The 23,996-nt window shown below is 41.9% G+C and overlaps 1 protein-coding gene across 7 annotated transcripts in view; it reads left to right on the top strand.

The window, feature by feature from the left end:
• Utrn (utrophin) overlaps positions 1 to 23,996 on the top strand; it is a 504,577-nt gene that overhangs the window by 354,953 nt on the left and 125,628 nt on the right. For all 7 annotated transcript variants that reach the window (XM_087911817.1, XM_087911819.1, XM_087911818.1 and 4 more), the window contains one exon: positions 2,927 to 3,083. In XM_087911817.1, coding sequence (XP_087767943.1) covers positions 2,927 to 3,083 — 157 coding nt within the window. The remainder of the gene's footprint in view (positions 1 to 2,926; positions 3,084 to 23,996) is intronic.

Below are 23,996 nucleotides of genomic sequence, written 5' to 3' on the forward strand. Positions count from 1 at the left end.
TAGCTATCTTTGCCCACTCCCCCACCCACCCCCTCGCTGGTAATAGAGGTAGCCACCATGACTACCTGGCTTTTTCGGGGTGGATTCTGGGGATCCAAAGTCCAGTTTTTATGCTTGTACAGCAAGCACTCCCTCTACCCATCCATCCAGACTAAACTAGCTAAACTAAAATGAAATTTAAGCTATATGGTTTTGAAATAATTATAGAATGCTTTGGACATCTTTATGACTTAAAAATGTTTCAGTATTTTATAGCTAACCTTTTGGAATGGGATATGAAATGTTCAACTTTGAGTGGTTGGTTTTATTAGCCAGGTGGCAATGCAGCTGTGAATAGACTGAAGGAAAATTGGCCTTTGCAGGAACTCTGTGAATGCAGGCTCATGGTATTTTAAAGCGAATCTGGAGCACCAGCTTTTCCTCTGGCCAGGGATATTTGGTTATTGTATTGTGAACTAGAGACGAGCTAGGCTAACTTTTAACCAAGACTCAAGATATCATCGAATGTCCCCCGCTGAAAATGGCATCTAAGTGTGAGCAATGAAGTCATGCTTGCTGTGTTACCTCTTCCAAAACAGTTCCCTTTGAGACAGAGACTCAAGTGATTCAGATATGCCCAGGAAATCCTTGAGAGGTCTAGGTGACCATAGTGAATGACCTTGTTGGGTTGCTTCCATGCCCTTGGTAAAGGATCAGGTAGGGATCCTAATGCCAACTTCATGGTAAAAGTAGTCTTAGAGGACATGGAGTCTGAATGGACTGGAACTGAGTGGCCGTGGAGTCTACGTGGGAGCTGGAGCTCCCCACATAAGTCAGATATACACGCACTCCACCCTTGTAAGTCATTGTCATTGGAAGACGTTGTATAATGAGCCTATATAATTCTCCCTCAACCTTGACCCTCTCAACCAGCTTGATCACAGACAGGCTAGGCAGTCCATCTCACCAGCTTAGCACTGAGTCCACATGCATAGCTCTCCACCTGGGTATAGCAGTACTGAGAAAAGTTCAACTCCTCAGATGACTGGAATTTCTCTAACTCAGCAGTTCTCAACATACAGGTCATGACCCTGGTGGGGAGGGGGACATTGAATGACCCTTTCTTAGGGATCACATAAAACTTTTTGGAAAACACAGGTATTTACATTATGATTCATAACTGCAGCAAAATTGAAGTTCTGAAGTAACAACACAAATAATTTCATGCTTACTAGCTAACACAAGATGAGGAACTTTATGGTAATGTCACAACATTAGGAAGGCTGAGAACCACTTCTCTAAATAGTCCATGTTTTTAAAGCCATCCCTTCTATGGGTTTCAGGCTACATATGTGGGCTTCTCCAGGGGCTTAACAAAAACAAGAAAGAATTTGTCCTCTGATTAATACTGATGTCAGTCTACTAGAACTGAAACCAAATATTTCCTAAGATCATCCTTGGTTATAAATTGATGGCTGTCTTCAAAAGGGAAATAATTAATAAAGCAAGATGTCACCATTAAATCAGAATGTATATGCACATATGTAACTGAATACCTAGCATGTACAAGGTCCCCAGATTAATTCTTAACATATAAACATATGTACATGCATGTGTGTATACATGCGTATATACATAAGTACAAAAATAAGTGCATAAAATACTGTGGTCAGTGACTTTGCCTACTGATTCTTTATTCACATGGCCATTTGGCACAGGGTTATAGTCAGCCTAAAGCCAAGTAGTGCCCTGGCTAGATAATGATGTCTTAGTTAGGGTTTCTATTGCTGTGAAGAGACACCAGGACCATGGTAACGCTAATAAGGAAAACATTTAATTGGAGAGGCTTACAGTTCAGAGGTTTAGTCCATTATCATCATGGCAAGACATGGCTGCATACAGGCAGACATGGTGCTGGAGAAGGATCTGAGAGTTGTACATCTCGATCTGCAGGCAACAGGAAGTGAACTGTCTACCACACTGAGCATAGTTTGAGCAGAGGCGGCCTCAAAGCCTGTCCCCATAATGACACTTTCTCCTACAAGACCATACCTACTCCAACAAAGCTACACCTCCTAATAGTGCCACTCTCTTTGGGGGGCATTTTCTTTCAGCTCTCCGCAAGTGACTCGCTGCTTTCAACAGTTTGCAATTAAAATTCCAACAATTAGAAATTGGAAGTATTTCTATTATCTTCCTTCTAAAAATTTACTTGATTATAAGAAAAACTTAGCTTTAATGATCCCCTTTTCCTCAAAGAAAAAATCTTTTTTTCCATTTAGAGATAAAAATAAATAAACTTTAAAAAAAAGGTTTAAGCAAATATTCTTTTAATCATAAAATGTAGTAAGGATCTGTCTTCTTTTTATCTTTTCCCCTTTCCTTCCTTCCTTCCTTCCTTCCTTCCTTCCTTCCTTCCTTCCTTCCTTCCTTTCTTTCTTTCTTTCTTCCTTTTTCCCCCTTTTTGAAACAAGGCCTCACAGTTTATCCCTGAATTGCCTAGATTACATTATCTGTGTCGACCAGACTGGTCTTGAATTTTCCGAAATCTCCTTGCCTGTCTCCTGAGTGCTGGGTTTAAAGACATGAACCACCAAACAGGCTCCAAATGTTTTATGTGTGTTCCATTTGTCTCCTTCCTCTCATTATATATTTAGATGAAATGAGAAAAGTTCTTTGAATCTTTATATTTGATATTTGTATAGTGTATGGGAACTATCAAAACCTGGCTTGTAATTTAATGTATTACAGACACAGCCTGGATAGTATAGCTTTGTTGATATAACTGTTTCTCACAGGGCATGTTCCCTGCGCCAAGGATCAGTCTGCCTTTCTTTGGAAGTGAGAATTGTTTGGTCACACTGGATGGTTAGGCCACAGGAGTGTGTTTTTTCATTGTAACTGGCAGCTGGCACTTGTTCACGTGGTCATCCTTGTCTGTCACCAGGGCCCATTTGGAGGCCAGTGCCGAGAAGTGGAACAGGTTGCTGGCATCTCTTGAGGAACTGATCAAATGGCTAAATATGAAAGATGAAGAACTGAAGAAACAGATGCCCATTGGAGGGGACGTTCCCGCCTTACAGCTCCAGTATGACCACTGCAAGGTAAGTGTCCTGCCTCTCACAGTCTTCTTGTTTATTCTAAATTCAATCTTGGTAAACAAATGGAGTGAAATCCTAGAGAAAAGGAAAGTATAAACTAATTACCACAGCTTTCCAACCCTCTTGGTCTTTTGGTTGTCGATATTTGGGCATTTTATTTAATTATATTCTTTGCTTCCATTTCTTTCATGTTTCGTGGTTTGTTCATATTTAACTGTAAATTTTCATAGTGTGGCTATCCAAAGCAGAATATTGTTTTTAATTCATCACGAACCTTATCCATCTAATAGATTTCTTTGGATATCAGTATATTAGACAAATATTTAAACTACAAATTATTCTTTATTTTTGTGTATGTATGCATGCATGCATGTATAGATGCATCCATCCATGCATGCATTTTAAAGACAGGGTCTTGCTTTGTAGCCCAGTCTGGCCTCAGACTCACCAAGGAACCTAAGCTAACCTGGACCTTGTATTGATCCTTCAGTTTCAGCCTCCAGGTGCTGGGATGGCAGGGAAGTGCTTGATGCTGCTCCTGACTGTGACTTAACCATAAGTGCCGAAATCATGCTGTCAGAAAGAATTACAAAGTAGAGCGGGCTGGTGGGATACCTTCATTTCCAACTCTCAGGAGGCAGAAACCGGTCGGCCTCCGTGAGTTTGAGGCCAGCAAAAGTGACAGACCGAGACCCCAGTCTCAAGTAAATAATTAAATACGTACATAAAATTACGAAGTAGTTCTAAGAATTTAGCTTCATGGTAGAGCACTTGCCCAGCTTGTCCAGCCTTATTCTCTCTTGTGAATGGAAATAAAAGTAGAGAAAAACTGTCGGGCAGATTTCAGTCCTGTATCAGATGAAGACTCCAGTGTGAAATAAAAATCATCTTATGTTTTATTGCCCTAAACGTCCGTCTCTCTTTAAATTAGATTTTTTTCTGGACAGACATCCATCTCTACACAGGCTTGTGCTTTTGTTTTGATGGATGAACTATTATTAATCCTGAGATGTCATCTGCCATTTTTCTCAGCCCTTATATTAAACATCCTCACCTAGTCCAAGTTCTGCTAATTTATTTATATGCTTTTATGTTATTTTCTCATATATTGCATATCGTTCAGTTCTGTTGTAGGTTCTCCCTCTCATATGCAGTATGAATTCCCATTCAGAGTTTGTACATTTTAATACAACATTGTGTGCCTGTTCCCACAACAAATGAATACTAATATATGCCTTCCTGGTGCAAGATACCATCTATTTAATAAGATGTTCTAACGCATTGATAGGACCTTGAATTTTATGTCATTCTGACCCTTGTGCTAAGTGAATAAAATGACTATTTCAGTAAAGAGAGAACACAATGGGGAGATAACTCTGAAGTAGAAAGACAGATGTTGGTCTATTGAGCAACAATAATGGTGGAGTTTAAATTAGTGACTCTATAAAACTCAGAGATTTTTTTTTCTTTTAGTTGTTTGCTTGAGACAAAGTCTCTCTCTAGTCCTGGAACTCACTCTGTAGACCAGGCAGTTCCCAGACTTACAGAGATCCCTCTGCCTCTGCCTCCTGAGTGCTGGGATTAAAGGTGTGCACCACCATGTTCGACTCTCCTTGTTTTGTGCCAGCTTTCTTCTGTGTAATGATGATTCCCTTTCTGCGGTTCAGGTGTCGGTAAGGAAATCAAGTCACACCACACTTTTTTAATAACACTTAGCGCTCTGAGTGTGCAGTACCTCCTGCTTGTGACCGTGTCTCGCTAGTTTTGAATACAACTCACTTCTTAGATTTGGAGTTATTTCCCTCACAGAACCTTGGCCACAGCCCAACAGTGAGCCCTCCCACCCAATCCTTTTCTCTTATCTGTGCCTGTCAGTGGTGTTGCCTAGCTTTAGAGGCCATTACACTATTATAGAAATTCATGAATTATTCTGCTTTAACTCTTTAGCCCCAGGCATCGACATGATCAAGATAATGCTGACAGTGGCGCTGGTAGCGATGTCGGCTCCATTCCTCTGCAAGTGTTTATGAGTGACAGATACACACTGGGTACTATTCTCGTCACTGATGAGTCAGTGCTGAGCAACCACCAAGTTCGTGTAGCTGGGAGTGTCAGTCAGTAGTGGAATGTTTCCATCACGTGCAAGGCTCCTGATTCATCCCCTAGAACCTCGAAAACGAATACATGAAGATGCTGGAAAGATTGCTCAGTGGTTAGGAGCACTTGCTTACTGAGGCTTGGGTATTATTACACACGTGGATGCTCACAACCATCCATAACTTAGCTCCAGTCTCAGGGGATCCAATTCCATCTGTCCTCCACAGACACCAGACATGCATGTGGTTTATATGCACATAGGCACATAGGCACACATAAAATAAAAATTAATAAATCAGAAAAAAATTGAACAAATATCAGAAAACCCAGTTCTTGACTGAGATGTCATAAGAATAAAATGAAGGAAGAGTAGCTGGTTTCTAAATACATTGAGAAAGAGAAAAAACAGGATTGGTGGCTGCCTGGAATGTAGGAATTGAAAGGAAAAGACTCGGGTATGTCCTGGGGCCAAAGTGTTTGGACGAAGGAGAAGGAAAGCAGATGTATCATTTAGACAATGGGAAAAATGATTGAAGGAGCAGCCGGGGCAGGAACATCAAGACCTTAGCTGCTGTCCATGCTCAGTAGGACGTTAGGTATGCAAACTTGAAGTTAGGGGAAAATCGCTATGCAAAGATCAGGCCAGGGTTGGATGAAGCCTCCTCGGAAGTGATCACAGAGAGAACACTGGAGTGTAAAGAGTGAGCAGCGAGGAACCCAAATTCTACAGGTCAAGGAGTTGAGATTGAGATGGAGCGCAGAAGAACCCAGGGAGAGCGGAATCTAGGACACCAAGCAAAGTACTGTACTGAGGGCATTGTGGATACTGCTGAGAGATTAGGAAGAGGACAGAACGTCACACATCCTGAAGACTGTCTTGTTGCCTCGAACAGGGGGACTTTAGGGACGTGATGGAATCTGAAGCATGATGAGAGGGGAATCTAGAGAGAACATGAGCAGAAGTTCAGAAGTTTATCTGGGAAGTTTTTACAGGGAAGAGCAGAGTCTGAAGGAGCAGCTGCAGGAGGACTGCGCGATCCGGTAATAGTTTTGTAAGATGGAGAATAATTCTCTGCATTGATGGAAATGACTCTGGAGAGCAGAGTAAAACCAAGGATGTTGTAGAGAATGCCTGCAGGAGAAATGACCAGATCGGGCCCATTGAACTACCGGGTAGTTGGTCTTAGGTAGGAAGCCGGGGAGTTGAGCCATCCTAATAGCAAAATACATTAACTGTATAGGCGTGGATGGGAGTCGTTTGCTGAACTTGGCAACATGAAGGGATTGCTAATGAAATGAAAAGCAAGATCATGGACTGAGTAGAAGAAGAAAGAGGGCTGAAGATGCAGCTCAGTGGTAGAGTACTTGCCTAGTATTCATGAAGTTCTTGGTTCAATCCCCAGGACCAGGCTAGGGAGAGGGCAGGAGTAGCAGGGAAAGGAAGTGTAGATTTGAAGAGAGCAGAGGTAGAAAGTGTGGTCTATCAATTGAATTATGGATGAATTGTACAGGAAGGAAAAACTTTAGAGAAGAAATTAAGGCTGAAAGCCTGATTCTTCTATGTTTCTTTTTAGGTTGCACCATTTGCTATTTTACAATGGGGGCGAAAATTAGAGGTTCATTGATTCTTTCCTTGGTGTGAGGATACCAGTGTGCTGGGTAGACAGCCTCCTGGGCCTCTGTGTTGACATGGGGTTCAGGGTGCAGTGCAGTGGGTTAAGGGGTAGCAGCTGGCTGTTTATATGTGTGGTAGTGTGGGTGAGAGCTGTGAGCAGACATTGTTCCTGGGGAGATGGTATGAAAGGCACCTCGAACTGAAATGCAGATATGTTCCCTTCAGAACTGGCTTTGGCACTGCCATCCGGGGCGACTCTGAAAACGTTAGCTGATTTTGCACAGTCTGCACTCCCCACCCCGATGGGATGGGCACAGAGGGATTGATGACTGGTGGGGACCGACGTCTGGTTCCGAGAGTATCTATCTCTGTCCTTACATGGTGGAAACATCTCCTTCATAAGGGGCTGAATTCCACACTTGAAGCTTCCTCCTGCTACTATAGCTTTGAATTAGGATCTCAGCACGCTGGTTTTAACGGAACATAAACACTCAGACCATGTGAGTACTCCTACCTCCTCTGCAGAATGATTCCAAATGGAATAACATGAATGACAAGAAATTTTAAAAACGCGACGTGCATTGGGCAGTATATCATTTTGCTCAGTTACATGTGTTCTGTCGAAAGCAGCTTTCTTTCCCAACAACCAAGAGTAATTTTTAAAATGGTGTAATTATACATATGGTGCAGAGGGGTACGATTAATATTAATTTACGTTAATATGAGTACACGTGATTAGAATTACAGCATAATCATTATGCATTAGGACATTACGGCATAATTTAAAGGAATGTGTTACTTGTTGTCTAGTCAATCTTGCCTGTGACTCATCAGGGGAAGGATTTGTTTCGCGGCTCAGTTTTACGGCAGGGAAGGTATGGCAATATTCATAATGGAAGTCGCGGTTCCTGCCCATGGCTGTGGTAGTCTAAGCAGCTTGCTTCTATCTCAGCAGATGAATAAACAGGTTGTCTTAGATCACTTCTCAGTTGCTGTGGTAAGACACGGACCCAAAGCAACTTAGGTAAGAAAAGGCTTACAGATTACAATCTATCATCCACCGTGGTGAACCAGAGCAAGAGCTCAAGGCAGGACCTCGGAGACAGGCACTGAAGCAGAGATCCAGAGATCAAGGAAGCACGCTGCTTACTGGCTGGCTTCCTCTGGCTTGCTCAGCTACTATCATCATTGTACAACCCGGACCTACCTGCCAAGGGCAGACAGTGGATCAGGTCCTCTTATATCAATTAGCAATTAAGAAAATCCCCCAAGGCATGGCCTCATAACAGTCTGGCGGAGGAGGTTCCTCCATTTAAGTTTCCAAGTGTGTTAACAGCAGCTTGGGTCTGAAGTAGAACTATCCTAGGCTGCTCCAATTCCTGCCTCTGGGCTGCATGTCCCAAAGCTTCTAGACGTTCCCCTAAAGGGCGCCGTCAGCTGATGACCCAGTATCCAAGCACATGATTCTATGGAGGACGATGCAAATTCGAGCCTTAATTCCTGTCTGTACATCTTACGGAACACAACTGTCTGTAATCATTTGAAGTCTCCGTACACCTGAGCTACAGCAGAGTCAAGTGATTTCCTTAAGTGACTCCCTTCCAGGTGTGTTGCAAGGCAGCCTTTCTCTCTCTCTCTCTCTCTCTCTCTCTCTCTCTCTCTCTCTCTCTCTCTCCATCCCTTTTCTCTGTGTTGACATTTTTTCTATCAAAGGAACTCTTTACTTACTGTGTGTGTACATGTCACTGTTAGATCCTCAAGGGCCCTAGGACGTGCTCACTGCATAGAGGGATATGGAAACACAGAATGGTTCAATGAAATCTGAATGACCACTTCTGCCTTTCCCTTTTCCTTCCAGCTGATGCTCATCATATTCCTTCTGCATGTGCCTAAGACACCGGCACAGAGACTGGTTGCAGCCTCTGTCCACATGGAAGTGTTGTGGAAGGGACAGCCTGTGTGTTCCCATGCTCAGAGAAGAATTGTGGCAGAACTATGAAACTATGAAATTAGAATCAATCAGAGTGCACCCTTAGATAGCATGATGCTCATGTTTGGCATGATTTTTCAGTCCTATAAATTTCCCCTACAATAAGTGGGAGATCTTTTTCCCTTGATTTTGATTTGTGTGTGTATGTGTGTGTGTGTGTGTGCATGTGCATGCGTACATGTGTGTGTGTATGTGTATGTGTTTTAAGTTGACTCTTTGACAATTTTAATACATGTAGAAAGAAGTGAATGGTATATATAATTTTGAGTTCATTCTCCAGTCTTACAGATAGAATGAATTCACAGGTCTGAATTACTTTATTTCCAATGAGATAATTCTAATCGATATAACTAAATAATACTAACCAATATAAATAAATGTAATATCTGATATCTAGATATTACAAAGTTTTGGGTTTTTTTCTTTTTCAAGACAGAGTTTCTCTATGTAGCCAGTAATCTTTGCTCTCCTGGAACTCAGAGAGCCACCTCCCTCTGCTTCCCAAAGATTGGGATTAAAGATGTGTGCCACCACAAAATGGAATATTTTCAAGACAAATAAATTAAAACACTGATTTGTTAATTTTTCTAAGAAAAATGATTTCATATAGATAAATTTTGAATGCCATATAGAAATCAGTTAACAAAGCAACGCCATATGTCCATTCACTGTAGACAAACACGCACATCTAGCAGATGTGCCTGAATACCATGTGTGCTGATGTTAGTCAAACAGGCACCTTCGCTTTGAAATGATATTGCCAGCGTTATCATCTTACACAGGTTTTAAAAAGTAAAGCTTATTCTCTGGGCCCTAAGTCGATGTGCAGTCGTTGTGCATAAGACACTTAAGTGTGTCCATCACTGTCCATATCTGGGGCCAAAGAATCATTTGAATAATTTAAGTAAAGTAATTGTGTGTAAAATTTTTTTTACCTGCATTATCAGCACGCATATATGAGCTGATTGAACTTTTATGAGAACACATCTCATGGATTTGGGGCATCTTATCCAGTATTCTAAGGTACATCTTATTGAGCCCTGACATATAGGTCTAGGTAGTTAGCTTGGCTTTGCTCTCTATCCCCTCTCCTCTCTAGATGTGTTACCTAACCTGGAGGACACATTATCTAATCACTTTAGTTCTTCACTAGTTCACACTTAACTCACTTAACCTAATACAGGCATTTAAGTATTCGCTTACCAATTGCTGCTGGAGTTGCTTTATAATGACTTGCTTAATTGACTTTTATGAATGTGAATATGTGTGCCAGCTTGTTGGTATGTACACCATGTGCACGCGTTTACCCGCAGAGGCTAGAGGGCACTGGATAATGACACTGCCAGTTAGTTCACCACCTGTTTCCCATATATACTATTTGTTAAATGCCTTATATGGTAAAAGTTGATGCTTATATCCAAAACGCAGGGAAACTTGGCCTCCACACCCCTGTGTGATACATTTTAATAGTTATTATTTCCGAGAGATCTGTGCTTGTGGTTTGTTTGAATATATCGAAAAGAAGTACTATATCCATGTAAAGTTTGGCCCCAAGATCTCCAGTTAGAAAGAGAGTATAGGATCACGCTTCAAATCACTCCTTGTTCAAATATCTAGTAATTATAGATGGAGACATTAAAGAGCAAAAAGCCACCCATGGTGTAACTGGGTTCCAAAAGAGGACAACTACCAGAGCCCACAAAGCAAAATAAGCAAAGTAGTTAATGAGGCTGACTCTTCTGGAGAAATGGAAGAAAACTGTAGGAAGGCGAGCGTGGAGAGAGATGAGCAGGAAGGAAGGCCCAGAGCAAAGCCTACTCAGGGCCTCTCCCTCCTTGTTAATATGAGCCATCCATGGATGGGAATCCTTCCCTTTTTTAGCATGTATGCTAGATCACAGAACCTCAGCCTTTCGTATCCTTAATTAGATGCCTGTAGCTTTCTTGAAGACATATTTTATTAACAATAGTGCTATTGGGCTTATCGATGGATTGTCTGCTCTGAGACCAGGCATAAGGTGCAATGCTTGGAAGTACTTGAAGTACATGAAAGCTGGTGCTTTCTCTTGTGTTTGCTCCGAGTCTGTGCATTGCTTCTGTTTCTGTCGCTGTGATACGATGCCCTGATAAAAAGTAACTTGGAGGAAGAAAGGGTTTAATTTAGATCACAGTTCCAGGTTACTGGCCATCATTTCAGGGATGAGATGTCAAAGAATTTGAAACAGTGAGTCAGAGAGAGATGAATTAATGCAAGCATGCTTATTGTTCATCTCCCTCTCTCTTTACTGTTAAGTGGTTCAAAAAACGCAAGCCAAGGGAATGATGCTACCCACTTTAGGCTAGTTCTTCACACATCTTAATGTAATCAAGACAGCGTTGTAGAGACACTCCCATAAGCTGACCTAATGTAGGCAATCCTTCATTGAAATGCTTTTCCACACGGATTTTTTACTGTGTCAAATTAATACTTTAACCAGCACAGTCTATACTGACGATTTAGCTCACTCCTGTCTAAATTCCGTATAGGGTAAATGAACTGTTTCAGGAAAATAAATCTCCGTAATACCTATTATTTACTATCTCACATAGCCCAACAGTTTTGAAAACACACATATACCCCAGGCACTTCCCATGTAGTATCAATTTGTTGAATTATTTAAGAGTCACATTCCAATCTTTACAGATTGGGTAGACAACAAAATCATGGTTTTTTTTTTTTCACACGTAACTATCTATTTCATTCCTTTAAATATTTAAATAATTACTATACAACTGTTTTAGTGGCTTGTAAAATGAATGAAGATGGCTGAACATCCTCATCAATGATGCCAATTATTCCTTTTTTTTGGAGTTTTCAGAAAAGCAGATGTTTTATGTGCAACCTTACTATCACGAACACGTCATCCCGTCAGCAATTTCTTATAAAGCACCTACAGGGTATATGGCGTTAATATGCAATGCCATGAACTTCAGTCAGATGCCCTAAATATGCCTACTGTTGCAGATGCCATTTTTAATATCCAATTTGTGCTTTATTTTTACAGCAATGTAAATATTGAGTTATGCAGAGGGAATTATCAGAGCTCTAACTCGCTTTTCCCAATAAAATGCCTGTTGGTTTTATAAGAGCAAATCACCAAAAATGATTAAATTGGATGATTCAGGTAGAATTTCTTGGTGTGTGTCCTTTCCCTCAGGGTATCTTTGCCCTTTGCCTAACTCAATTTAATTTCTTATATCCAGACCTCATTATGTAAGAGTAAGGACATTTGGGTCTTAAACCAAATTGCCAAGATACATAAGAAAATTTACTCATTAAAGTAACAGGCTCTAATATGGTCTTTAAGCCTCTACCAGGTGTGGTGGCACATGCTCTAATCCCAGCACTCAGGAGCCAGAGGCAGGTGGATTTCTGAATTTGAGGTCAGCCTGGTTTATATTGTGACTTCCAAGCTGGCCAAGGTTACATAGTGAGACACTTTCTCAAAAGCCAACAAGCTAAAAGTATGTCAATACTTCATTGTTATTTTGGGGCTCAGTGTATTTGCATGTGTTTGGGGTGTGTTTTTCCTATTTATCTGAGTTTTCCTATAAACCTGTAATGTTGAGGTCTTGCTCGGTGTTATGAGGTTTTTCTATGGTAGCAAATTGATCCTTTATCGAATGAGTTGAATTGAGGATCTCCAAAACATATATATGCACAACTATATTTAAATCGAAGTGAAGGCCAGACAACCTTGTATGTCAGTCCTTAGAAATGTCTGTCTTTCTTTCCTTCTTTCCCTCCTTCCTTTCTCTCTCTCCCTCTCTCCTTTTCTCCCCCTTTTTTGAGGAGGCAGCTGGCCAGTGATCCTCAGAGCCCATGTAGCTCCCCCTTCTTTCCGTGTGCTGAGACTACAAGCATATGTCCTGCTGTGTCTAGTTTAAAAAGCCGATTCTGGAGTTCAAACTCAGGCCCTCTTGTGTGCAAGGCCATTGCCAGCACTTTACAAACTGAGCTAACTCTTCAGCTCCAATTTCTCAAATTAAAAGGAAAAATTCTAAGTGCTCCCTGACCATTGCAACTGTGTTGCTTTTCTTTTCAGAAACACAGGGCACACAGCCCCTGTCTGTTAGAATGGTCACCAATGTGCATCCTGAATCAGCAGTTTTCTAAGGGAGCCTTCCTTCCCTATTGGCTATATGTGGGCCTGTCTTCTATGTTTGGGAGAATAGATGAAGCCTCTTTCCCAAGGGCTTGAGCTCACAGAATCTATATTTAGGGGGACATGAGGAAGTTTAATAGTTACCAGTCTGGTGATGAAATAAAGCAGTTCTCAGGGGTCACATGTCAGATATCCTGCATTTCAGATATTTACATTGCAAATTCATAACAGCAGCAAAATTGCAGTTATGAAGTAGCAACGAAAATAATTTTATGGTTCGGGATAACCATGAGGAACTGTATTAAAGGGTTGCAGCATTAGGAAGGTTGAGAACCACTGAAATAAAGAGTAGAACTATACCTGGGCCAGAATTGGCCCTGTATGAAACCAACCAGTCTCTTCCTGGTGAACCTCTTCTCGGATCTATGTTGTTGGGTGATGGTTTCCTTTATCTAGCGCTTCAGTTCTTCTTTTAGCTTCATGTTGCTCCTGATGGTTGACACCCTGGGTTAGGTACTAAGCATGCCTCAGCCACTAGAGGGTCATTATTTTCGCAGGACTCACTGCCTGATAGCAGGAGTGGGTTTGCCAAGAAGTGACGATTGCCACTGCCAAACGCCCCATAGTAGGGACATGGACATACAGTCAGGAAGCACAGTTGCATGGAGACTTTGTGCTCTAGCTGATAAGCAAAGGCATTGTGAGAGTTCAGGAAATAAGTTCCGAAAGGGGGTTATTCAAATTATGCAGCGAAAACCCTGCAAGGTAGAGGTTGTGTTTCTCCAAGAGTATGCTTTCAAAGGGGTGTGCTGCATTCCTCCTTTTAGCCAACTACTGAGAGCAAAGCTCAAAGAGAAGGAACTTGAATGTTAGCACCTATCGTGTTGTCTGATGGAGACAGTGCTAATGGATTCGCTGAATTACAGGGATGCGTGTGTGTGCGCGCACACCGCGCGCACACTTGCACAGGTATCTACACATGCCTGCATGCCTGTCTGTCTGTGTTCAACTGTGTAGCAGAAAGACTGGTTTATTACTGTGAGAAGTTGGAGAGTCTTGTCTTGCTTTTAGCATTCATATTTAGTATTCCGATTTAGCCTTTATTTTTGATGTCAGTGGGGTGGAACCAAAATGAATTTACACATTTAACTGATCATTTAGGAACATTAGCCAAAACTTTTACGGCACTGTGCACTATGAAGGAGAATTAAAAGAATTTTTTGTCTGCATACCAATGGAACATAAGCCCGTTTTTCTGAGATTTTTTTCTTGTAGTTTTATTAGTGCTATCAAATTTAACGACTCTCTGCCCTTCTTTGCTATCATACAAAGTGGCTTAGATCCAGACATGCTGATTTAGCTTTGAAAGCAAGTTGGGAGGGGAAAGGGAATAAATTATGTTCTAGCAGATTCTCTTTATATGTGTACTATTTTTTTTTGTGTGTTTCTATTCTTCAGTAAGCAGTGAGTTCTTTTGGGAAGCAACGGTTAAAGAAGCCTGCTGTGCCAACACTGCCTCTACCCTGCTCCAGTTTAGACGCCTCGTGTCCAAGTCAGCCACTCCAGTACCCCATATGCCTCCACTAGGGCCAGCTCTTTAGAAGGGTCCCCATGTTTCATGAAAGCCTTGTCGTTATCTTGAAATTCCTAATAGTTAGATAAGGGGCCCTGCAGTTTCATTATGCCCTGGAGTTTGCTGCTTTATAGTTAGAGCTGTTTGCATCAAGGAAATTTATGTATATGCTTCAACAGATATAAACCATAATATTAAAAAAATAGTAAAAGACTCAAAAACTTGCTGTAGGAATCTTCTATCTCCTCTAGTCGTGTGTGGTGGTCCTCACATTGTGTTATGTGCCCCTTGTAACTGTGAGTCATGTGCCACACACTGAGTCACATGCCCCTCGGTGTAACTTGTCGTGGACATTAGTGTTGGCTGAGTCTTGGTCTGTGACACACATTTGGTTCTTGCCTTTCCTAGTGATTCACTAACAGTTCCCTGCACTGCCTTTGTACTTGACCTCTGTCTGGAGTGCCACGCCATCCTCATTTCCTTTTCCACTCATGGCGGCTCCTTCTCGTTCCCTTTCTGATCCATCTTCAAACCTCTTGTAAAACTACACGAGGAGCCATGTCGTGCCATTGTCTCTGTACTCAGTCTCTGCGGGGCTTAGACTCCATCTGCGTGCCAGCCACTCCCAAATTTATGAATGTGTTCATGGGACACCTCTACAAGGACCATAATCCTTGCATATCATATGGCCAGGATGCGAGCATTGTGGAGCTGGCCTCTAAAAAATTTTACCCAGACTCCTCCATCTCACTTGGTGGAAATGTGATTTTAGTTGCTTAGGTTAAAAAAAAAATCATAACCACCTTGAATCCCGTCTTTTTTTATTTAATGTGTTTGGGTTGTCGTCAAGATACAGACTCTGAATTGGCCACTTGTTACCATTCATCTGTCTCTGGGGTTTCCAGCTCAGCAGTCACTATGTTCCTGTTAAAATAAATCTAACTCTGCAGTGAAGGACATAATCTCAGGAAGGCACGCAGGACCCTGTGTGATTCCCCGAACCTCCCTGGCACATCGTGCTCATCATGGTTCTCGCTGTGTTTTCTTGCAGCCTGATCTCAGCCATGCTGGTCTCTTGCTGTGATTTCAATCACAGAGCCATGCTGTGTCCTAGAATGCTCTTTCCTGGAGTCTACAAACGTTACTTGCTTGTCAAGGTGCTGAACGGCACCTTCCAGTGTAACAGCCAGCCTGGCAGCCTTTCTTATGTTCCTTCTCTGTTCTAGCATTTTCAGCCTCCAACTGGGTTATTTTCTATTCTGTTTGTGGCCACATTTACATATAGCCAATAAAAATTTGTGGAATGCAAACTGGGTGAAATATGTCTAAGGGAACATATCTTTGGTTTGGGTGTTCTTTTTAATCTCTTTATGTCCATGCAATGCAATACTTTTTATTTATTCATTTGCATCTTTTAAAAACACTTTTGTGTGTATATACTGTTTCTTCTGTAAAGACAATGTCTCATTTATGTATAACAGGCTAGGATGAAACTTGTACTGCAGTTGGACATGGCCTCAAACTTCTGATCCTCTTGTCTCTACCTCCCAAGGGCTTTTACGCCCATGTTATGCTGAACTGGGGATTGAACCCAGGACCTTGCACATGCTAGGCAAGTCCTCTAGAAACTCAGCTATAGCCTCAGCCCTGAATCTTTAACAAAGAATAATACTTTCCCTAAAAATATTAGCAAGTATCTTCCATCAACAGCTAGAGAAAATTTTGTGGCAATTATATGGAATATTGGTGTATAAGAAAACCCATCAGTACACTCATGTTTTAACATGTATTAGTTAAGAGAACTCTTGTGTTTCTGTGTCAGTCTCTTGCCATGTAGTCCATGTTGGCACTGGCCCGAATAGTTCACCTCAGGGGTGGGAAAGTTCTGTATATGAGGTGAGAGGGAGTGGCCTGGCGAATCTTGGAGATTGAGGCACCTTCTGGAATATGATTTGTTATTTTACCTTCTTTGCTGAATGCTGTCAGATTGCCTAAGTGTGTGTTTCTTTTTTCCCTTGAGTACATACTCTAAAACTTAACATCAGATACACTTTAAATTAGCTAAATATGTTAACATCTCCAATGCATATGGACTCTCTGATTCAGTAATTGGTGAGAGAGAATTGTCTGTATTCTGTCAATCATGTTTTAAATAAATGCTGATTGGCCAGGCAGGAAGTATAGGTGGGGCAACAAGACAGGAAGTAAGGAGGGGCGATGAGAACAGGAATATTCTGGGAAGCAGGAAGCTCGCTCAGCAGTCCTGCCCAGAGGACGAAAGAAGCAACATGTGAGCTGCCCCACTGAGAAAGGTACCTAGCCATGTGACTAGCGTAGATAAAAACAATGGGTTAATATAAGTTAAGGGAGTTAATAAGAAGACTGAGCAAATGGACCAATCAGTTTATAATCTTATGGAGTCCTCTGTATGATTTTCTTTGGGGCTCCCCGGTTGTGGGGTACCGGATGGGACAGATACCCCAACAAGCAGGCCCCCTCATGTTACAAGTAATTTTTGTATTTCTCATTTTATAAATAAACCTAGACTGGGAGGAATCACTGAAGGAAAACAATGGAAAGGTGGTATGTAGTTCCGTAGAAATGAAGCACTGGTTTCCAATACACATATCCTCCCTTTTTATTTTAAAGGTTTATTTTTAATTATGTGTTTGTGTATATATATGTGTGTGTGTGTCTGTCTGTGGGTATGTGCACATGAGCAGAGGTAGCCATGGAGACTGGCCGGTATCTGTGGAGATTGGCTCATGCCCTGAGACTGGAGTTACAGATAGTTATGGGCTACCCTGTGCTAGTGTTTCGATGCCAACTTGGGTCCTCTGGAAGAGCAGCAAGCACTCTTGGCCACCCAGCCATCTCTCCAGTCCCTACATATGAAATTGTTAATAGTATGCTATTTAGCAGTAGTAATTTGCTTCTGTTGTGCAGCCTGGAGACTATAATTAATAACAATGTTGACTATAGTTAATAACATTCTTGAAAGTTGTTGAAAGACTATAGTATAAATATTACAAAGAGTTGTAAATAGATGTGCCATTCTTCAGTGTATTAATTATTTCAAAATAGAGCATTATGTAAGATAGATGTATGCATTTTGATTTCTCAATGAAAATAGAAAACAGTCTAAAAGTTTACATTAAAATAGTAATCTTTTCAATGATTAATGAACTCTATTAGGTATTCCTTTAGTTGTTCCTTTAGTTGTTTAAATAGTTAACAACTGGGCCTTAGTTGTTCAAGCCTGTAACCTCAGCTTCTCAGGAGCTGAGGCAGGAGGATCACAAATTTAAGTCCTGCCAGGGAGTTTAAGGATATCCTGGACCATGGAGTGAGATGTTGCCTCTAAATAAAAGTGAAAGCTGACTGGGTTTGTGCTTAGTAGAAGAATTTTTTTTTTCCAGATTTGCAAACTCCCAGGCTCAGTCCCTCACATGGCAAAGAGTGGATAAATATGAGCAAAACAAAATAAACTCCTGGCTAGTATCTTCCCCTACAGCAGTGATTTCCCGCCTTTCTGATGCTGCGACTCTCGTGCCGTGGTGACCCCCGCCATAAAATTATTTTCATTACTACTTTGTAACTGTAATTTTGCTGCTGTTATGAATCGTAATGTAAATATCTGTGTTTTCCAGTGGTCTTGGTGACCCCTGGGAAAGAGTCATTCAACCCCCAACATGTCATGACCCATAGGCTAAGAGCTCCTGCTCTATGGCAACCGTGCTCACGTGGTGTTATCGCCATCTTTCTATGCATGTTCCTCAGTTTTAGTGGAATGCTTCCTTTTTATTTTGTCTTTTACCTTTTGATTTCTGCCATGCTCATTTTCCCACAGTGCTCTGGTGGTCATCATCATAGTAATTTTTCAGTGTTATATAATGGTTCCTAGTGTGTGGCCTTGCCATGGTGGATCTAAATAATTTACAGATAATGGATAGTTGTTTTCAAGATTTTAAAGGCGTAAATGATGTTGCAATGGACACCTTTTTATGTGTCTCCTTTTTTCTGGTTCCTTTTCTTACGCTATGTTCACAAGGGTGAAGTTCTTGTTTCACACTATGTGACCATAGTCCTGGCTTTATAGATTGCCAATTTGGGTTTCCTGAATGATCAAACGAATTCCTTCCCTCTAGGAAGAATGAGCACTAAAGTGCTCTCTCCCTTCTGGGGTGGTGGACTTGCATGGCTCGCACCCAAACTTTGATACTTCTTGGTGGGTGCGGGGATTTTTGGAGCAGTTTTCAGATGCTGCAGGTCTTATCCAAGCTCCTTTCCTTTCAAAAATAATGAAGAGGAGAATTTGGGGGTTGTGTTCTATTTAGCCATGTCTAAAATGGCAGGGAGAAAATTGCCCGTAGTCTGTTGAACTTGCTAGGGGAGAAAGTTTCTATTTATAGCACGTGTGATGTGATCTAGTCAGCCCACAGCCTTCATAGGTTTACTTTGCTGTTATGGGGCAGATTTAGATTTTTTTTTTAAAAAAAGGGACTAAGTTTATTTCTCTTTCTAAGAATCTAAATGTCTTACGACATAGTTTATATGTACTCAATATTTCAGTTTAGCCTCGGAGAACCACAAAGTCTCACAGTCTTCCTAACTAAATGACTTGAAGGTTAGAAGAAACATTCACCTTCAGTTTTTCCTGCACGGGAGAGCTGGAGTGCTAGTGAGTTTTCCCTGCTGTAACAAAATACGTGAGGTAAACAACTTAGAAAGTACTAAGGTCCATTTTAGTTCCTGCTGTAAGAGGTTCCAGTCCATGGCTCTAATCTCAGGCACGGAGGGAGGGGTCAGTATCACAGAGGGAAGTGCGTGATGGATGGGAGCTGCTTGCTTGATTGCCCCTGTCAACTCAGTCTGATGGGTCCCACGTTCAGGACAGAAGGGGCCAGCAGAGGTTCCTCGCTGCTCTCTAGTTCATCCCGAGCCTGCTTTCTTAGGGAGAGATTTGCAGCCTCCGTGTGTCCTTGCTGCCGAGAATAACAAAATGCACTGTTTGCTTACCAGCACACCCATCACACCACACCGAGTTGTGCTCTGGATGAAAACGAGGAACTATGATTGACACGCGGTAGTTTCTGACCTCCACTAAGCCTGCCACTTCTTATACCACCTCACCTTCTAATCCCTGGCTTTTCCACTAAGTTCTCGCATGTGGCAAGAAATGATCCCCAATCACTAAATGGCAATGAGGATTCTCTGCAGGTGTTTAGAGTTGGATAAGCAGCGTCCATCCTGCTGCCTGGCACTCCAGGACAGAGCAGCGGTTATCAGGGCCTTCCCTGCTGTTCCCTCGCTCAGGAAGATCAGCTCCTGTTTGCGGTTCTCAAAGCTTGGTGGCCATCATTACATTCTGCCTTTCTTCCCTCCCTCTTTTTAGATTATAAATGTCACATGATCTGTAACTATGTCTAACCAGTTCGTTATATTCAGTATGGGATTAATATGGGTCTTAACTTTCTTATTTGAATGGAAAACTGTTGCTCTTTGCTAACCCCATAGCCTGGGAGACAGTAGAACTCCCCTCCCCACAGGCAGGTTTTCACTGTAGCCCAGGCTGGCCCAGAGCTTTCAGTGTTCCTGTCCCGGTCTCTTGAGAGCTGAGACTATTACACCAGCCAAGTGGGTTTTTGTTTTTTATGGATAGAAAATGTTTGTATTTGCCCTTCATTGCTCTTGAGTCTTGACAGTATGGGCTCTAGTAAACATTTTAGATCATGCAGGTTTTAAAATCCTGTGTCTGCCTTTCCTTGCTAAGTTATCGTGAGTTATTTTAGAGTTATCTTCTTTCTTGCACCAGATGAGTGTTGTGTACCACGTGTAAGCTGAACATTCCCTTTATACTGGTTTTCCCTGAAGAGCATTAGGGAGTTTCCCACATACTTACTGGAACAGTTTATTAGTTCATTTACTTTTGCTATAACCGAGGACCAGAGACTGGACAATCTAGAAGGAGTAGTTCGTTTATCTCATAGTTCTAGAGGCATAGCCACCTCCAGTGAGGTCCTCATACTCCATGCATGCCAATGATGGAAGACAGTAGATGCCTGTGACAGCAAGGGACAGGACAGAGGACATAGCCTGCTGGACCTCATGAGCATTTATCAATTTTTGGGAGAACAAGTCCAGTCTTGCAAGAGACACATTATTCCCTCTTAAATCCTTGTGTTCCAACCCCACTTCACTACCAATCTACTTCAGCGTGAGTGGTGATTGTGCCAATGGAACATGTAATAGGCAGTGTGACTAGTTGCCACATGAGTATGGCCCAGCTTTGGTTGGCAAAACCACCAGGTGTGTACAACACAAAGAAGACCGTGTTTGCCAGGAAAACACACTGATTTACAGTCTAAATCACTGTCACAAAAGCGACATTCCTGATCCTTCCACACTTGGTGTAACTTCACCAGTCTTTAAGCAGCACCCACTTGGACACGCCTCAAGGCCTGTGAAATTCTCTTTGAGCAGCTGTGGTCAAAATTACCAATCCCAACCCACTGGTCTCCTTCCTGCTTGTCCTATGTACGAGATTGCTGGAATAGTGGATTATGTCTTCTTCCAAAGCTGACACAATTGCTCCTGTCATCAAGCAATGGGATATAGTTCTGCATTCTCCTTTGTAGGTTAAGGCAGGGGATAAGAGCATACCTACCCAGGATGTCTGATAGCAAGGGAAGAAGTGGTCCAGAGATAGTGGGAGGATCTGTTGTATTATGGAATATGCTTAACAATGGAGATAAACTGTTACACACACTCACATACACATAGACACACATTTTACATATATATGATACATATACCATATGATATATATGTATATATACATATTAGAGAGACTAGAAAAGAAACATATATGATATACATATATAGTCTCTCTTATATATACATATACACACATATATAATATAACATACACACACACACATATGAGAGACTAGAAAAGAAACATTACCTGTAGGATTTTTCTTGATGTTTCTACTTTCAGAACAAGGTATTAGCATATCATTAAGTTTACCCCATTAAGTGTATCTCCATTAAGTGTATGGTTCAGATGTTGCTATATTTACTAATTTGTGTGGGCACCATTGATTCCTAAATTTAACATTTCATTACCTTTAAAAGAATGGAACAAAAGGTCAGGCTTAGCTTTGGCCTTGTTGCTGCTGAAGTCTTGGTGGCCTACCAGACTGCATCTTCTGTCTACACCATGAAGGGTAGGTAGGTACTTTACAAGTCAAACCTATAAACTTGTAAACCGCGCATGTGTTCTCAATGCTGGAAGCATCCCTTCCAGTAAAACTGCCAAGCCTTCCCTGCACCTACAGCTGCTGAGGGCTGCGAGCCACCACCATGTGCATTGGAACTGGAAACAGCCAGGAACCTCAGGGCTAAGATGCAGAGTTTAGCCATCATCTAAGAGTTGGGAAAAGGGATTGGAAATGGGTATGCTTTAAATAAGAGTGCCATGGGCAGACTGAAGTGAAATCTTGTTTATGCCCAAGGGCTGGTTCTGGAGTATTCGGCCAAAGCAGACCATAATGTCAGCTCCTAGCCTCTCTGTTAGTTCAGAAGGTCCCCAACTTTCTAAGAGATGGTAGGTTTCAGCTCATCTCTCCTGGTGAGATGAAATCCCCCCTGCCCCTTCTCCCAATATACCCGGAAGGGTTTTATATTGTTTTGTTATCCCTGTTATGGTTCACTAAACCCCAAACCTTCACTCTCAAAAACTGGAAAAATACTTTGTAGTTAAAGATGCATTTTAAGTAACTAGGAATGACCTAGCTCTTTTTCTTCCTTCCTTTAAGCATTGATTTAAAAAGTGCTTGTGAAATTCCTTTCTAGCACCCTATTGTTTGCCCTTAAGCGCCACTGTCTTCCTCCCACCTTCCTTTGCTTTACTTCTGTGGTAGTTTGAAAGAGAATGGCCCCCCAAGGGAATGGCATTATTAGTAGGTGTGGCTTTGTTGGAGTAGATGTGGCCTTAGAGGAAGCCTGTCACTGTTGGGTGGGCTTTGAGGGCTCCTCTGCTTAAGCTACTCCCAGTGAGACAGACTATTGCTTGTTGCCTGCAAGAAGTAGGACTCTCAGCTCCTTCTCCAGCCCCGCATCTGCCTGCAAGCTGCCATGCCCCTCCCTGTGATGATAATGGACTCAGCCTCTGAACTGTAAGCAAGCCACCCCAATGAAATGTTTTCCTTTATACAGGCTTCTATTGTCATGGTGTCCCTTTCCAGCATAGAAATCCTAAGACAACCCAGATTGACTTGTGCTTATTCCTGAGCTCATAAGACTCAGGCCCCTCATGTATAAGGATTTAATGATTGACCTAGTACTTACCACATTGTCGTTCAATGTGGAACCTGCCTAATGGAGTGTCTTTGATTAAGTGTTTGTATTGAAAGACTTGGATAAATCCAGATCCCCCTAACAACAGGAAAATAGAGCCAAAAATCTAGCAGGAAGAGACGAATCAGAAATCTAAGGTTAACCAGTTCCAGAGTTCCAGGAACTAGCTGAAGATAAAGGTGGATTGTAATCTTGAGAGACAAAGAGATTCCCCCTAGTAATTGTCACCCCCTAGAAATTATCACCGGAATAGGAACTAGCTGATTACGACCTTTGAGAATGATCTTGAGAGGCAGGGAATTGCCCCTTTGTAATCATCACTGGAATTTTCGGAATCTTCTGTGACACCCTCCCTGCTCCCCCCTTTCGGATTACTGGGCTATGTGGTTTCTTCCTATAAAAACTACTTCTCCTGGTCTCTCGAGGTCGTACTCTTCCCCTGCATGGGTTATGAGTCTCGGCCCCAGTGCACTGGTCCCCGTCTTGTCGTCTTGTCATTAAACCTCGTGTGATTGCAGCAAGGACGGTCTCTCGTGAGTTACTGGGGGGGGGGGGGGTCGCGTTATCCCGAGGCTTGAGTGAGAGTCTCCCCAAATCGGGGGTCTTTCAGTATGATTGAGTGTTTTGAAGTCAATCTCTAAAGCAAAATAAAACAGAACAAACAAAAGTACAAGTTGTAAGTAGAGAAGAAAGAGCAATCTACCTGGCCCAAGAAGCACCCCCAAAATTCCTGGACTGAGACTCTCTGTCGATTTTGGTTCCATATTTGCTGTAAGCTGATGAAAATTACTCGAAGTATTTGCATTTTTGAATGTATTTATTACTTGATGTAATAAAGTTTCGTTTTATGAAAAAGAACCCCAGTCTACCTCTGTTCCCCTCAAGTTTCCAATCCGAGGCAGCTACTGATCTACTTCCTATCTCTGTGGACCTGGTTGTGGTGGTGAAATATTGCAGTGTAGGCTTTCATCCACATCATTTTGCCGAGCATATTTGCCATGTTTATCTAGTGGTAGCCTGTATGAGTCTCTAACTCATTTTGCTTGCTAAAATGCATTGTGCCAAGTCTGCCACATTCTGTTTATCTACTGCTCAGTGGATGAATGTTTGATTGGTCCCTCCATTTGGCGTTGATG

Source organism: Myodes glareolus, chromosome 1 (assembly GCF_982192425.1).
Source record: "Myodes glareolus chromosome 1, mMyoGla1.1, whole genome shotgun sequence".
Lineage (NCBI taxonomy): Eukaryota > Metazoa > Chordata > Mammalia > Rodentia > Cricetidae > Myodes > Myodes glareolus.